Source organism: Trachinotus anak, unplaced genomic scaffold (assembly GCF_046630095.1).
Source record: "Trachinotus anak isolate AG129_WGS33_773 ecotype Australia unplaced genomic scaffold, CSIRO_AGI_Tana_v1 ptg000032l, whole genome shotgun sequence".
In the NCBI taxonomy this organism is placed as follows: domain Eukaryota; kingdom Metazoa; phylum Chordata; class Actinopteri; order Carangiformes; family Carangidae; genus Trachinotus; species Trachinotus anak.
Window position 1 is genome coordinate 15,054,512 of NW_027273883.1, and position 16,594 is coordinate 15,071,105.

The 16,594-nt window shown below is 41.4% G+C and overlaps 1 protein-coding gene and 1 long non-coding RNA gene across 4 annotated transcripts; one reads left to right on the plus strand and one right to left on the minus strand.

Annotated features, from left to right (window-relative positions):
• The first annotated feature begins 12 nt into the window (after positions 1-12).
• On the plus strand, positions 13-15,988 carry LOC139613166 (uncharacterized). Of its 3 annotated transcripts, XR_011686691.1 has the most exons (6): positions 149-389; positions 3,584-3,788; positions 4,343-4,420; positions 9,480-9,656; positions 11,760-11,900; positions 13,050-15,988. It is a non-coding gene; the product is annotated as an uncharacterized lncRNA (long non-coding RNA). The 3 variants fall into 3 exon arrangements; XR_011686690.1 differs by lacking the exon at positions 9,480-9,656 and having other exon boundaries at positions 13-389; XR_011686692.1 differs by lacking the exon at positions 9,480-9,656 and having other exon boundaries at positions 18-272.
• On the minus strand, positions 6,397-9,620 carry sp8b (sp8 transcription factor b). Its single transcript, XM_071469577.1, has 2 exons — positions 9,343-9,620; positions 6,397-8,858 (listed from the first exon to the last, which is right to left on the minus strand). Exons 1-2 carry the CDS (start codon positions 9,361-9,363, stop codon positions 7,521-7,523), a joined length of 1,359 nt encoding a protein of 452 aa, XP_071325678.1. The 5' UTR covers positions 9,364-9,620; the 3' UTR covers positions 6,397-7,520.
• Positions 15,989-16,594: the final 606 nt, after the last annotated feature.

Genomic DNA, 16,594 nt, shown 5'->3' on the forward strand with positions numbered 1-16,594 from the left:
GGACTGGGAGTTTAAAATAACACCGGAACCCCGGTCGGAGGAGTGGCTTCTCGTGGCTAGAAACTACAACACCCACAATGCAACGCACTGTTTACGCGCGGGCACCTGAAACCGAGCGATACCTGTAGTTTCGACAGGAGCCGGAGGTCGGTGATAAGCATGCTAGCGTTTAAAAAGTCGAGCAAAAAAAAAAAAAAAACAAAAAACAAAAAACGCCACCACTCACAGGTGGAGGCGACTGACTGGCTCTATGAGGAGACTAAAGAAACAAGGTTAATCCACACAGTTAGGTTTTAGCCTAAAGTTAATATTTTAACCTAAGTTAAATGTATTTACATGGATGCAGCGTCTGCAGTCCACGGCTCATTGAATTTACCAGCCAAAAGCAGGTGCATATGTAACTATTTGTATATTGTATAATAACAAAAGAAGACGTCATGACAGCATCTCTTCCTCTTATTCTTTCTTAGCCATTCATTTGATGCTCCATTGTGTTTTTATCGATTTTACTTTATCACTGCTGTTTTGAGTGAGTGTTGATCAAAGCCAACATGAAGGGAGAGGTAAACAGACCTTAATCTCATCAAGGACAAAAAGTCATGTTAAATCACACTGAGCACGTTACACACGTTTGCTGTGATTGGTGCCTGAATAGCTCACTAATTGACACAATGACATGATATTTGATCTTTAAAGAACAAATATAACAGGAGACGACCACTTTTGACAGCTAACAGCTTACAACCAAAGTGCAACAGTTACATGCAAGAGTGTATGAGAAGTTATAACTTCAAATATCCCTTTGGGGGGCTTATTGTTTGTATTACTGTTTTGCTGATGAATATCCTTGTGAAGGCTGAAATGTCCCTTCAGAGCTGTTGTGGTCTTTGGATGCAAGCCCTGGCATCCACAGGCAGTTGTTCTCAAGGAATGCAACTAAGCACCCTTGAGTAGATTATGAATTTTCATGTAGCGAATGTGGTCATTGGCTGCAGACGCCTGGACTTTAGCATGAGTTGTTCACATCCCCTACTGCAGAAGTGAAAATATTTTGTAAACTATTTGATTGTGCATCAGAACCCATTAAATTACAGTTATATCTGCTTTTGTTTTGTAGCTAAACTTCCTGTGCATGCAGGAGGTTGGTGTTAACTCAACTTAAACACGAAATGCATACTTCTCATTTTCCATCAGGACACAGTTGCAGTAATTTCATTATCAGCACAGCGTATGAGCACTGTGTAGCAAGTATCTGAAACAAAAGACATTGTACATCTGTGAGCTAACTCTGCTCTCTTGAGGATGTTTTGAGAATGCAGATGGATCTGGAAACATTGACTATTTTTCTCATTTTCCACAAATCTCTTGAAAAGGCCAAAAACAACAGTGAATTGATTGTACTAACAAGTGTTGTGTGAGTGTGCAGAGCTTGATATAGCTGATTCCTCTGTGACATTAACACAGAAAAACACATCCAGTGTTATAATTTACTCCTGTCTGAGTAACATTCGCCTCAAACTACACTGATTAGCTGTTTTAAGAAATTACTGAGGCTTTTTAGATTAGATAAGTCAGAAAGTATTGAAATTCAAATTAACAACTGTTGGTTTTGGAGCCATTGTTGTAATTTTTTTCCTACTATGATAAATCAAAATGTCTTCTGTGAGAAAGGCCTTTCACCAATGGTAAAATGGCCATAAGCGTGTTTGAAAGTAACAATATAAGGACCAGCTTGAACTTGCATTATTGTGCCGTCACCCCACTTTAAGTATGTACTGTATGTTGCCTGTGAATAAGAATATTACTAAATTTAGACAGTGAAAGGTGATCATTGGAATGAGGCCATTCCTACGTTTTTAAGCTTTAACAATCAGCTCCTAAACATTCACATTAACTTGCAGCTTTCCCTTATTTTATCTTAATAGAATCATAATACTGTTTTTCCACCTCTTCTGTAGTTTTAGTTTTAGTATTTAGTCATCAAGTCATCTTTTTGTGGATGCACTGTGTATTTATGCACTCCGCATGCAGAAACGTTAACGGTAACAGTGTGTTATACACAGCCACTTTAATAACCTGTTGTCATGTAAAAATAATAAAATACATGACAACAGTTAGAATAAATCTGTTTCTCTGAGAGGTTGATGTTTTGTAGATAATTTCTACTGCATACATTCTACAAGTAGACAGAATCAGAGTTGGTGTCTGAGCTTACATATTTGTGCCACTTGGTGGTAGCATTTGTCCACTGTTCACTTGTGCAGACACATCAGTGTTTCTTTATTCTGAAACCAGACAGTGGGCTGAGGTTGTATTTGTCTGTTTTTGATTTTCACCAATCCAAAAAGTAAGCAGAAGTAGTGATTAAAACACTGGTGGATGTGAGGATGTTTCAAAATACCAAAGCAGAGCTGTGTAAAACTTGGTATACAAGTGTAACTATGTGAGCTGATGAAATACACACACCAACAGGCATTAAAAGGCAAAGACGCTCAAATTCAGCAGCGATAAAGGTTTCTGATGGCCACACAGGGAATCTACTCCTCTGTTATTATGCAGCAGTAACATTTCAGTGTAATTCTGCAGTTTAATTCAGTGTAATAGAGATTGGGCTGCAATTAAAGATTCTTTCCACTATCAATTAATCTGCTAATTATTTTCATGATTAATCAATCAATTGTTGGATCTATAACAATAGAAAATGGTGAACATTGCCCATCATAGTCTAAAATGCTGCCTTCAAATGTCCTTTTTTGTTTGACCAACAGTCCATAGATATTCAATTTACTGTCATGTAAGACAATGAAAAGCAGTAAATCCTCACATTTGAAAAGGTTGAACCATCAAATGTTTGCTTAAAAAATTTTTTGGGACATTTGGGCTGCATTAAACACGATCATGTCTTTTAATCTCAAGCCGTGCTTATTCTGGTGTATGTGAGTTTCAACAGTCTCAAGGCATTTGAGGACATTTACACTGATGTCAGAGGAGAAAACTATGCTTGTCTCTCTTACACTGAAGATGTTCCCTTAGAGGTTTGTGGTCAGGTAGAAAAATATCAATTTGATTCTGAAGTGGACTTGAACTTAATGAGTTTATAGATATTGTTGCAATGAAGCTATTACACTGAGGTTACAAACCTGCAGAGCTTCTCACATTCAGGTTGAATCTGCGGCTATTCCACTCAGTTAGACAGGTGAAACGCCACCCGTGACGTAAATGAATTTAAATTGCTGAAAGCATTGTATAAGGGCACCCCTGTCAGTGTTATAGCAATTACTGTTAATTATTTTGACTAAACTCTGAACCTTGTCAAATTGCCTTTCCCAGGAGATTGGTTGGTTTGATGACAATGACTGTGCGGTTGGGGGTTTTAACCACAAAATTGGCCACAGATGCGTAATCGGTGAGAGGTGTTACCACAACACTATGATTTGCTGGTTCATATCAATAGCAGCTGGCATTTCCACGTAGATTCAGTCAAGACTCTGATCTGTTTTAAATTTTATTAAGCGGAAGGCAACCTCAAATTCACTGATACATTTAGCGCAGGATGATATTGTTTCTCTTTCTTGTTTTCTAGGTGACTGCCTTACAGCCGGATTTGGCTGCCAGCGCAATGTGTGCCCTGACAGTAGCTGTTATTGTGGCCTTCATCCACAATTGGCAGCTCATCCTCCTCGTCCTGGCGTCCATGCCCTTCCTCCTCTAAGGCCAGTTTAATTCAAATGAGGGCAGCGACGGGACATTCCTCTGAGGACCAGGGGATGCTGCAACAGTCTGCGAAGGTGCTAATAACATGACAGCACAGAGCCATGCGCTCTGAGACATTAGGCCAAAAATGACTCTGCCCATAGTAAATGATTACTTTATGTCTGGTTATATTTCAGTCGTGTGTTGAGACATTTGATAAGTTTAAGACTGTAGTTTTTTGATTTCACACATTAGAATAGCAAGTTATGGTTTTATGGTAAGTTCCTGTTTCACTCTTTCCTGGAATTTGAAAATATTTTCCTTTATATCTTAAATAAACCTTAAATAAACCAGTATGAAATAAGCAATGTCAGACCTTAGGTTACAGGGAAAACAAGCATTTGTGTTTTTTTTTTAAAACTGATTTCATTCAAGGGGTTTTTTAAGCTTGTCTACTACCATCAACAGCACAGCAGGTTTTAAATGTCTCTTTAACCCAATCCCAAACGTCAGAGTGCTTCACTGACCCAGCAAAGGCAGAATTTCTTCAGTCGAAGTCCATCTGCTCTGCTCTGCTCTTTCAGTGTTTTTTTTTTTTTTTTTCCTTACGAACTTGACTTGGTTTCACTTTTAATTATTGTCCCTGCAGCATTTTCTACTCGACTCCACCATCACAAAGTATGAACAGAGGAGAGCAGGTGATGATGGTAGAACTTCATCTGAGTAGGTACGTGCACGTGTCAGCGTTTGTATATTTTATATTGACTAAGAAGGAAGTTAGGGCAGCTAAATGTTAACTACTGTATATCACAGTGGGGATTTTTAGATGTTCTAATGTACTGCCTCTAAATGAGGCATCCTCTGCACTGGAGGGCGAAAGGTCGAGTGTAAAGAGCTTAAATTTCTAATTTGAATGTAGTTTGTAACACAGACACAGCAGAGTACATGCAGAAGTTCTAATGAGCCTCTGTCTGTCCATCAGCCCTTCTGACACACATCTAAGTCTGACCTGTGGCACTTTGTCTCCTTATCGTCCATAATGCAAGTGTGATTCAAGACACCTAGATGCTTGTGATCACCTTACGTTTCCCTTGTTCATGCACATATCTGATAACGTGGAAACAGACCATCAGGATTAGCCACATGTGTTGCATTTGTTAAAAGCGTAAAGATTCTTTGGTGCAGCCACACTCACAGAAAGCTTGCTAAAATAATTCAGAGTAAACTTTATAGGCAACCCCAATACCAGATCCCCAAACCACAAGTTGCTCAGGATAAGTGCATCATCGTTGGGCTGTAAATTGCTGTTAGTTGAAGGGGAAGGCGCTAGATGGCGCTACAGAGCTGTGCGTGAAAAGCAGACTAACGGAAGTTTGGAAGATACTGGTTTTACTTTCCTCCTCGCTGTGAGCTCAGGGAACAGAAAACGCTGGACGCTGGACGCGAAAAACACATTTTTTAAAAATACGTTATCCATGTTTATATATATATATATTTTTTTTTTTTTCTAACGCAGTTAAGATGATCCAAGGCGCTTCAGTCGGCACAGTACCATGTATGTCTGCATGCGTAATTGTATGTGTTAAAACCCCAGAAACAAGGAGGAAAATAATTTAGACAGAATAAACCTGGGCTGTCTCTATTATCAACTGCAAGTTATAGGAAATACAAAATCCAAGCTGCTCGCATAAAAGGATAAAAGCCTAACTGCGTGACCTCTGTCCAGATAGCCTATTTAAAAAAAAACTTAAATTCAATAATAAATCTAAATAAATGTTTATTAAATAATTGTATACAGGTAAATATGTTGTAGTTTCTAAAAGCTTCTGGATTGGTGATCATTTTGACGTCCAACATTTGGAAAGGGATTTAAGAACTTCAGATCAAGTCAGATTCAGCCCAGCCTATAACGAGACTCCTCGCCACAAAATCTGTTTTTCTTATATTGTGCTCATTTCATCTTTTAAATATTTATAGGCTGTTGTCAATTATGCAAGCATCTAAATATTAACACTGCACCTGCTGCGCATTTCTTAACAGCACAATTTAGACTGAAACAAAAATCGAGTGTGTTTCAGAGCAATGTTGGTTTAGCGCGTCCAAGTTCGATTATGAAGGAGAACACTTTGAGATAAAGTTTATGTTTCTCTTAATTTTGTAAAAATGGAAATAAAATAAAAAATAAAAATATAAATTATAGTATGTTCCTTTGGATATATATATATATATATATATTTAATATAATAATATTTGCCACACAGTCACAGAAGATGAATAAAGCAGTCAGGCGTGTTGTTTGATCTGTGTTGACTTCGGCCTCAGAAGTTTGAGGTTTCATTTTCACGCTCAACATGAAAACAGACATCGTGTAATTTCACCTGAATTTGAATTCAAATCCTAAAACACAGACGCTTAAGCAGCCGCTGTGTTTAACTGCGTGATTGTATGACTGAGATTTAAATTCGTTTCTGGGTCAGGCCCTGATGTTGCCACAGGCCCCTTTTCCCACCTGTAAAAAACCATCTGTGCACGTAAATCATGAAACTCGGTATCTACAATATTTCACATTAATGATAGAAAAAATTCACAATGTAATTTAAAATAATGCATTCTAGGCAAACTGTTCCAAACTTTCTGGTCTGCCGGTGACAAATAGATTTTTTTTTTATCGACTCAACAATCAAACAAACCGAGTCGATCAACTGCTTCTGAGTTCATACTGACTTTATTGAGTGGCTTACATAAAAAGCCATTCTCGGAGGGAAAAAAAAAAAAAAATATCATTGTAAAATTAAAATCACTTTACAACATGCTTACTTAAATTAAATGAGTGGGTAAACAGTAAATGATTTCAAAACCTTACAAATAAATTCAAAGTGCGCCTAATGATAGACCCCTAAATACAAGAAAACTCGTGGTTAAATATAACTCCCCACAATACATTTCATATCATGTCAAAGAAAAATCCAAGTACATTTCCGTATATTTTCAAATATTTACTAGAGTCCATATACAACTAGAAATACCTATACAAAATCGTCTCCTGGACAAATACATTACTCACCTTTACATTGGGCTGTAATTATACTAACCTACATTTCTCATTATATACAACACATTTTGCAGCGAAGTGAAGTGTAAGTAACCTCGACCGGCCTACTTACAAACTGGGAGCACACACTGTAGGCTGTGGAGTGAATAGCAATATGTGATATAAACCTACAACTGCTCCTCCATTACCAAACGGTTAATGGGATCAGACAGATATAATGAAAACCATCCCATCCCATATCTTACCATACTCTACAGGTAGGCTATTTGTTCCTACCGAGCAGTCCATCCACGGGGACAAAAACAATTTCTCCTGCTCGATAATAAAGTGCCAGAGTTTGGTTTTGAACAATATGAATGACAGTAGTAACACAACTTTGCAGTCCCTATTTTTTTTTTTTCACAGCAGTGTTTTTTTTTTTTCTATCTTTTATGTTTCATACCCTGGGAAATAAAACATCAAGAATATTCAGGATCAGGCCGCGAAAAAAAGTTTCATTTGTGCCCTGTCCCAGTGTGCCCACAATAACTTGATTACTCGTTCACACCGCGGATGTATTAATGAGAAGTTTCTGATGGTACAGCTATGAAATTATGCAATTAGTAGTCTTAAACACTTGGAAAAAGAAACGCGTAGGCCTATTATCTCATTAAATGACAACACTCAGGATGAAGCACTTGGCATACACCAAAGTATGTCCACTTTCATGTCCTCTCGGACAATTCCGCCACGACACTTTGCTGTTGTACAGTTTTTACTTCACCGAGGGGGAGTTTTAGAGGCCGTTCATGCCCACTCCCTGGGTTGACTCCGGTGGGTGCAACAGGTCGGGGGAATGACACGGAGGACTTCCCGGCGCGCTGTGCTCGCTGTCGGTATCGCTCCCCCTCTTCCCTCCGCTGCCCCCGGAGCCAGAGCCGGCGGATCCCCCGGCGCTGTGAGTTTTTACATGTTTACTCAGGTGATCGCTACGCATAAATCTCTTGTTGCACACCGGGCAGGCGAATCTCTTCTCCCCGGTGTGTGTGCGTAAGTGTCGCTGCAGCTCGTCGGAGCGTGTGAACCTCTTACCGCAAAAGAGCCAGTTGCACACAAACGGCCTCTCGCCGGTGTGCCACCTCAAATGCGCCTTTAGGTGCGACGTTTTCCCGTAAACCTTCCCACAGCCGGGGATGTGACAGCTGTGGAGACCCTTTCTCCGCAGGCTGGCGCCCGCCGGTCCCAGTCTCTCTGCCTCCTGGCAGTTTGGACAGTCGCAGGTGGCTCTGCCCGAGTACCGGCGGGCAGATGACCTCGGAGACCCCGCTAAAGATGCAGGGGGACCCCCGGAGAGCATAGTCCCCCCTGCCCCGGTTAATGGAGAGGGGCTTGTGTCCGGATAAGAGGATAACACCGGCTTGAAACCGTCCATCAGGTGCTGGCCGGTTGTCAACAGGTGTGGAGAGGGACTTGTACTGAAAGCAGAGTGACTCAAAGTCGAGTAATCAGAATTATATCCGCCCAGAGGAGAGTGCAAGGAGGTCTGGAGTCCACCGGAATGTAAGGACGTTTGTAGTGCTGCTCCATTAGGGTTTTGAACATCAATCCATCCCGCTCCCACATCCCACCATGCAGAGGCGCCGGTGGTCCCGACCTCTCCTGTGGGGATGCCGGGATGAGACGACTTGAACCAGGACTCGTAGGGATGCGCCACGCTCATCCTCGGATAGATGCCCTGCAGACTGTCCACTGAGGTGTGCACCTTGGAGATGAAAACCGGCTGGTGGCTGGACTCTTGAGAGCTGCTCGAAACGGAGGCTTGGAAAACAGAATAATCGTTTCCAAAGTGTGAACTCGACGAGGTACCGGACGTGAGGGAAAAAGCACTGGATCCCGTGGAGCTGTTGGTGCCGAAAGAGTCTGAGATGCCGGATCCATTACGGGACACCCCGAAACCGGACAGGCCGGATCCCAGGCTGCAGCTGCTCGCGGCGGCTCTTTTCCACGGGTGGAAGCCTTTTCCAAATGAGGAGGAATTATCCGAAATTGTGGACGGTGAAGGGCTCGGACTCCCTATTTTGTTACATGTTGCAGCTAACATGGCTAAAGGAGTCGATCCTAACCTCGGCTCCTCCTGAAAGGACAAGAAAAGCTGTAAGTGACACATCAGTCTAACAAGTTGAACGGGTTCACCACAGACGTTTTCACGCAGCATTTCAGCAGAGAAGCAGGAACGCTTTAAGCAGATGTCTAATAAGATATGCTTTTGATTTTTTTTTTTTTTTTTTTTTTTCCCCAAGTCTGGAAATCATTACAGTAGATTATTATCGCTTCCTACCTGGACAAACAGAGAGCAGACAACTGAAACGCGACACACAAGGCTTACAAACGCATGCCAAGACAAGACACCAAGAAAAACACGCGTGTTTTGAGCGCCAGTGGGGGACTTCTATCGCGTCTACACAGCCTCAGCCTTCTTCTCACACGAACCGCTTGCTGAAAATATAAGCAGCGCACTGGCCTCGCTGTTACTCTGCGGCCGGCTGTAAGTTTAATCCCCCCTCCACCGGACAATGACAAGAACTAATTAAACCAGTAAGAAAGTCCTTTAGACTCACCCCTAGAAGTGAAGTTGCCATCACACAAAAACACTGCCCTCCTCAGAGGATCTTTTTATATTTATGAATCAGAGCACTGTTTTTTTTAGAGGTGTGCAATACAATGATGTGTTCCGCCCATTCTTCCACAATTGTAGGCTCCTCTCCGGCTTTGAAGTGCCGCTGTGACACGGGCGACCAATCAGCGGCTCTGTCCCGCCGCACTGCCACACACTACCGTGAGGTCATCAATAGAGCGCCTCAGACAGCTCTCCACCCTCCTCCACCCTCCTCCACCCACCGCCCCCTCCATAATAAAAGACAGCGGAAGGAAGGTAAAGTTAAATGAGAGCGAATGAGGAAGGAGGAATTAGGGGGGCCACTTTATTGAAATTTTTACAGAACATCACATTCCATAAAATTTGAGGGAAGAGGGATGATGACCTTTGTCTGGCGGTGTAGCGGGTAGGAGGTAAATAATAATAATAATCACAAAAAGGTTGGTAAAGTATGACTGCACCTCCGCCAAAAACAAAACAGTCTCTTAAAAGGTTTTTTTTTTTTTTTCCCCCCCATTCAGATCACTTAAATGCTCCTTACTGCGCAGTATTTATCTCAACCGAAAAAAAAAAGTTTCACGTAAACTCTTCCGCCAAATATAAACGCAAAGTAAAGTTTAAGTGGGTCAGCTCCACCTCGTCCTTTCCATGCGTGTTTCCAGGTTCAGTGCAGTATTTCACCTGTTTGTGTTTTATTCTACAAGAGCCTCTCCATGTTTTCTTTTTTTTTTCTCTCTTTCTCTTTTTTATTTTTATTATTTTTTTTTTATTATTTTTAAAAATTCTTTGCATTTTGTATTTTGCATTTTGCTCACGCCAGAAACTTATTCTGGCTCAGGCATAATTTACTCCGCTGCATTTATACATCTTTTCACTTCTTCAGAGTTAATATACACAAACTATTACACAAGATATAAAGGCCGCATTGTTCTGGTCGTGGACCAATATTACACAGCCTCGAACTTTCACATGACTGTAATTGTGCTCAATTATCTTGACAGTTTTGATTAAAAAGTGGAAGATGGTGCATTCCGCAGCAGGATTATTCATTTGATTATTGATTCTAAAACAGACGATGATGAAGAGCATGAGGGGGCTGATGTGGTTAACCGTGGAACATTTTCATCCTCAAAATTACAAAATTCAAAAATGTCCACTTTTTTTTTTTTTTTTTTTTTTTTTAGGGGCTTATTGGCAATATAGATAATGTTGGTGCCTCACGTTATAAGTGAGATTATTTATGAATGTAAGTGATTGCACTGTGTCAGGCTGGAAATAAAATGATAAGCTGGTTGTGTTGAATAGGCTCATCACTTTGCCCACTGACATTTGTTAAATCTATAGAGGAAGCTCCTGTTACATAATAAGAACTTGTAGGCAAAAAACGTGTGTTGAACCCTGGGACTCTCTGTGGGCGCTATTAGCATGCAGTCTGCACTGGGAGCATAAATTTCATTTGAATTTCAAATTTAATAACGCAGGAGGTTTTTAATCATCCGCAGTTTTATTTGTTTGATATTAACATGCTTATTGACCGGGTCTGTTGACCAGCTTGGTCATTACAGGACAGGGAAAAGTTAATTAAAACGACCAGGGATTATTCATCACATCATCTGCCTAACCCATGTCGCTTCCTTTATTACACAGCGTGATCGATGGACTATCTGATTAATTCTTGTGTTTCTAGGATTGGACAACAGCTTTTTGGATTAATTTACACCGCTTTACCCTCAGCTGTACAAAAAAATTGAGTGGGGGGGGGGGGGGGAGAAAAAAAAGATAAAACAAACAAAATGTTACACAGCTAACAAACAAACAAACTCTGAAACAGGTGCAGCAGTACATGCACTTATCTTAATTATTATTCTTATACCTACCACAAGTGTCATTTGCCAGTAGTTACCAATATAGAGACAATTTTAATAATCAGCTGACATGGGCTAAACGGGTATTTAACTATCTTTATTTGAAGTTATTCTGATTGTTTCTCAAACGCATCAAGCGTCGATTTAATTATTTTAGGGGGAAATGAGAGATCAGAATAAGCCATAAATTCATATAAAAGCAAGGACAGATTTGAGATAATCGGGAGGGGGGGAAAAAAAACCCCCACGAACACGCACATGCACAGGCTTATTGGCGTTGCAGATAAGAAAGAAACTGTATCGATCCGTTCATCGCTCGTTCATTATTTTATTTCCGTCAAACTAACCAATCACACAAGCTATCGAAAATCATAAGATGCTGCCAACGCTATGCGACAGCACTCAACGGCCGAATAAAAGGTGACAAAGTATGGATGGCGAGAATAAAACCTTACGTACCGTGCTCCTCCGCTCCGCAGTGCATTGATTGACCCCCGACGTTTGCTCTCAGCAGAATACAGCAGCACATCTCCTGCAGCCGCTGGGACTGTGGACCATGCAGAGAAATGTTACACTGGCAGTTCACTTAGGATTAACTTTGGAAATTCCCGCCGAACCCCTGATTTTCCTCTACGTGCAAATAAACTCCTAACAGGTATATAAAGACACACACATTATTATTCTGTTGTTGTTTTTCCAAAGTGTTTAACTTCATATTTCTGCATACATATGTGTGTGTGTGTGTGGGGGGGGGGGGGGGGGGGGGGGGGACTGCTTTTCCCCCCCTTTCTTCTTGCTCTGAGAGGGGATGGTCACTCATGCTATTATGACAGTGATTTTACGCATTTGGAGAGCAAGGTAAGGGCTTCAGCTACATGTTGGCCTCTGGTGACAAATTACCAAGTGATCATACCAGCAAGACTGATGTCAGAGGTCAGTGTGATAACTCCCCGACAGGAAACATCTCGCTGCTGGAGCTACGCGGGTTCAAGAGATATTTAATCCACCCGTACTTAAAAATCTGATTGTCTAATCAATTCCTAGCGCACTACTTCTGCACACAAAAAAAAACAAAACAAAAAAAAAAAAAACCCTCTTTTGTTGCCTGTTGCGTTCAGCAGCTAGAGGGTCGGTCCTAGTTCACATGGTGTGCACAGGTTGTTCTTATCGCGCTGCTGTAACTGTAAGCCGCATTGAACAGATGTCCCTATTGAAGGCTTTCTTCTCCTACACACATGGGCTATATTACCATCATGAAATCAAACTCAAAACCTGTCCCTTTCGCCACCATAATGACCGAGTTATTCTGGGCCGCTGAGCACGAACAAAGTGTGTTCAATATTGCGTGCTCCAGAATCACTCCGCTTAGAGAACTGGGAGAAAAGGAGTCAAGCCAGAGATGCAGAACTAGCCTATACTTTAATGTGGAGATTTACAAAGCAGCTCGATAATCTGAAGGCTTCCCTATCAAAGATTTTCCCGGAGGAAAACCGAAGGTAATCACTTGTGTCTGTCCACAGCAATTAGAAGACCGCTGTGGCTGAGGCAGCATACAGTCATAATAATTACTCCAGTTATTTTTAAAATAGAAAGATATAGGGTGCATTATTAAAACATTGGTATTAATTGATAACAATTACAGACTATTACAGAATATCCTTGAGTAAATTCAGTGCACAATTATTATTATTATTATGATAGATAGAAACTGTTATAGGACATGGTGTAACTGTATGCAGTAAAGTATGCAGACCAGAGAGCAAGAGAGCAGGGTCTGTTGGTTGTTGTTTTCTCTATTCACCAGGAGGTTGGAAAGAGCAGATGTCCGTCTGCACGGTGAGCTGCCAAGTGGGTCCGGAGCAGGGCAGCCACAGACACAAGGGCCCAAATGGTGTGACAAAAGATGTGCAGGAAGCCCCTCTCCGCCTGGGTGAGCCACAGAGAGGGTCTCCCCTTCCCTGCCAGCCTGCAGGGACACTCACAACACGAGCCAGAGAGCAGTGGCAGCAAAGCCATGTGTTACCGGCTGGGGTGCATGGTACACTAACACTCATATTCACACACAAACAAATACACACGCATATGCAGGAATGTGCACATATACAGGCCCATCCCATCCTGCACTGCCATCAGTGCACACTCACACCTGCACATTACACTCACTCTAAAGCATACAAGCATTTTTTACTTTCTGTAAACCCTCCATCCATCTATCTATTTATCTATGTAAGTATGTATTTATTTATCTATCTCAGTATTTTGTCTAACTTGGAGACGTGGTGTCGGTTTTGCCTTCGCCCATGAGGTCATGAAAAGTGGGTGAAGAGGCCCTGAAAGTGCTCCAAGCACAGGTGTGCAGCATGGCCCGCACTGAAGGGGTGCACTGAACCATAAACAATGATATAAATGTCTGGCAAATAAAATGGCTAGTTAACAATCTTTTGACTGCTCTAACCTCTGAGCCTTTGTCGGGTATCGATCAGCCAGCTGTTCCTGGCTTTGTCTGGCAGGACGGGAGCCTCTGGTTCCTCCTGGGATGAATGGAGAGAGCCGCCAAAAAACTTTCTTTTTGCCTTTCAAGTTGAGGCTGTTTGCAACCAAAAGATTTAAACAAGAAGCAGTTAATCACCAGCAAAAATGTATATATGTATGACAATAATAAAATCATAGAATCAACATGTCCGGCTATTCAGGCTGTTTTAAAAGCTTTAATTTAAAGTTTCTTGTTGTATTGAACAACCCTGGGCGCTGGCTCCTTTGTTCACAATTGCCATGTTGCTGGTTTACATGGAAACCATGTAAATGGTCATTTGGATGGGCATAATTTGCCTCCCTGTATTAAGATAATTGTATGTTAAATAACGAACATCCTCAGAATTGCAGTGGGTCTCATGTGATGGGTCTTGTCACGCAAATATGTCAAGACAGGGTGCTAATGATCTGTCTCAGCACCTGTCAGTCAAAACACGACTGACGGCAGCAGCGGCGACGTCCTTTGGCCAGGACTTTATAGTTGAGGTTATATATTGGCTGCCAGTGCCTGCTAGTGTTAGAGCCCACCACAGTCTGTCTGGGTTGTTTGCTCTTCTCTCACCAAAAGACTGTCTATTTATTATGAAAATGAAATGAAGTTGAATAATTTATTTGGGAATATGTTGGAAACCCTTACTGGACGTTGTAATCTGTATTTCCAGTGCCACTTGTTTGCTTGGCTGAGGTGATATATTGCAGTGTTTCAAAAACAGGCTGTTTATGATAAACAGAGATAACAGTGTATTTTGCCGCCATTTGGCGTGACTGCTACATCTGTGGGCCATGAGGTCTTCTTATTGACTTTCACTGAGCCCAACATTGCACTTTGTCAGTGTGAGCGGCAGTCTAAGAGACAGGCGGGCGAGGCAGTCATACAAAGTGAAGTACTTAGGATTAGCCCTGGCTCTTCAAGTTTCAGTAATTATCCTCCTGGAGGCATTCTTGCTGTGTTGGATAATAATGGAAGTCCGGGTGTACGGCTGTCACCTCTCAAGTGTGGGTGGAGGAAGCCAACGAGAGGCGCAGGACAGAGAAATGTTTGCTTTTCTGTTATGTCATCCGAGGAGCACAAGAGTAAGGCAAACTTGTATTGTTCCCTGAGTGCAGATGAAGCTTCATGACAACAACATGCTTAACATATGACACACAACTTGGAATCATTTCAGCTGTGGATGTGCTAATGAAACATACTCTCCAAAGGTGATAATGTGCTTTGAGACCAAGTTTAATGACCAAGTGTCAGGCATGTGTTTTTTATAAACAAATCTGTTAAAACACACAGTCGCATTATTTGTTGAGAGGGATTGGCGTTGATTACAATTGCAAGCTGCGCAAATATGCCATGTTTTTTCCTCCGCTTCTCTTGTCAGATATTCACACAGGAAGAATAACTTTGTATATTTTTTCCCCATCCGGGTGCGTTGCCTCCGTTTATCTATCGCGTTATCGTTCAAGTTTCATTCTAGTGCATGTTGGAATAGAAAGGTCCTCCTATCCAGCAGAGAAAATACAATGCTTTAATTAAGAGTCAGTCCGATTTCCCAGAGGGGAGATTGTCTTCTTCCATTAACTTAGTTTATCATACAATAAAGAGGTTGCCTTGTCCTTCCCTACCCAGACAATTGGTTTTAATCAGCCAGCAGGCCTTTCATGGCTGATAATTTATGCTAAATTGACAAGGGTGGAGGATATCACAGAAAATCATTATGACAGGGCTCAGGTCACTGCCTGTCACCATCTTGTTTTGTCCTGTCCATTGAGCTCATGGACAACAAGGAAATTCAGATGAAAAAAAAAAAAGTGATGGCATTATTATCCTCAGAGACTGCTCATCTCATGTCTTCAAAATAATTATTTGGACTATATTCGGTACATGAAAGTTTTAAAGCGAAGCGATATGTTCAAAAACACACAAACAACAGGTTACAACCCGAAAAAGATGGTGATACTCAGTTTTGAAAAAGTGAATTAGTAAAAACAGACAAACCAAAAGAATCAAGAGTGAAAGACTCGACAGGTTATTCTAATAAAACACAATAATATCATTTAGAGATGAATTACTGGAATGACACATTTATTCCTTTTTCAAAGTCATACCACAACAAGCAGTAACAGGTCATGCCGGTGATTGCACAGCAGAGTCCAAAAATGTCTGTTTTGACTTTGGCTTTTAAATGCAGACTGTGCAAGTAAGAAAGTACAAATTGTGATTTGAAGGAAAGGGGGTGGGGTTGGGGGTGTGGGGGGGTTGAAGAGAGGGAGACATAGGATGAGCATGAAGAGGAAGCTGGGACACACTTCTCGCCTTGCAATTTAATCACTGTATACCCAGGGAAGTATTGACAGTTGTCCTGTGGAAGCTATTAAAGTTGCTGTCCAAGGTTAAATGAAATTGCAGTTTATCAAGGCAGCATTGAGAAAATAAGGGAATCTGTTCATGGCTGTTGATTAATGTGGAGCGTGATCAACACAAGGGGTTCATTAAGCTATACATCACCAGGGTAATTTAACATGTCATCGCGCCTACTGTCGCTCCCCTTCACACGTTTTGTGCATTGTGTATGTTCCATGTGTGTGTGTGTGCATGTGCGTGTGTCTGTGTTGAAATCAAGGGCTCTGACCTCACATTGTGAGATGTGGTCGTTGCCTGTATGCCTTTGTGTTTACATGATCAAACTTTAAAAAAAAAAAAAGCTTGTTATCACTGTAAACTGTCTCCAGACACTGGCATCAAATGAATCACTTATGTTGTATGAGGGCACAGTTGAAACACAGCGTGGTATATTTTAATTTGTGTGCCTGTGTACAATCGAGCTT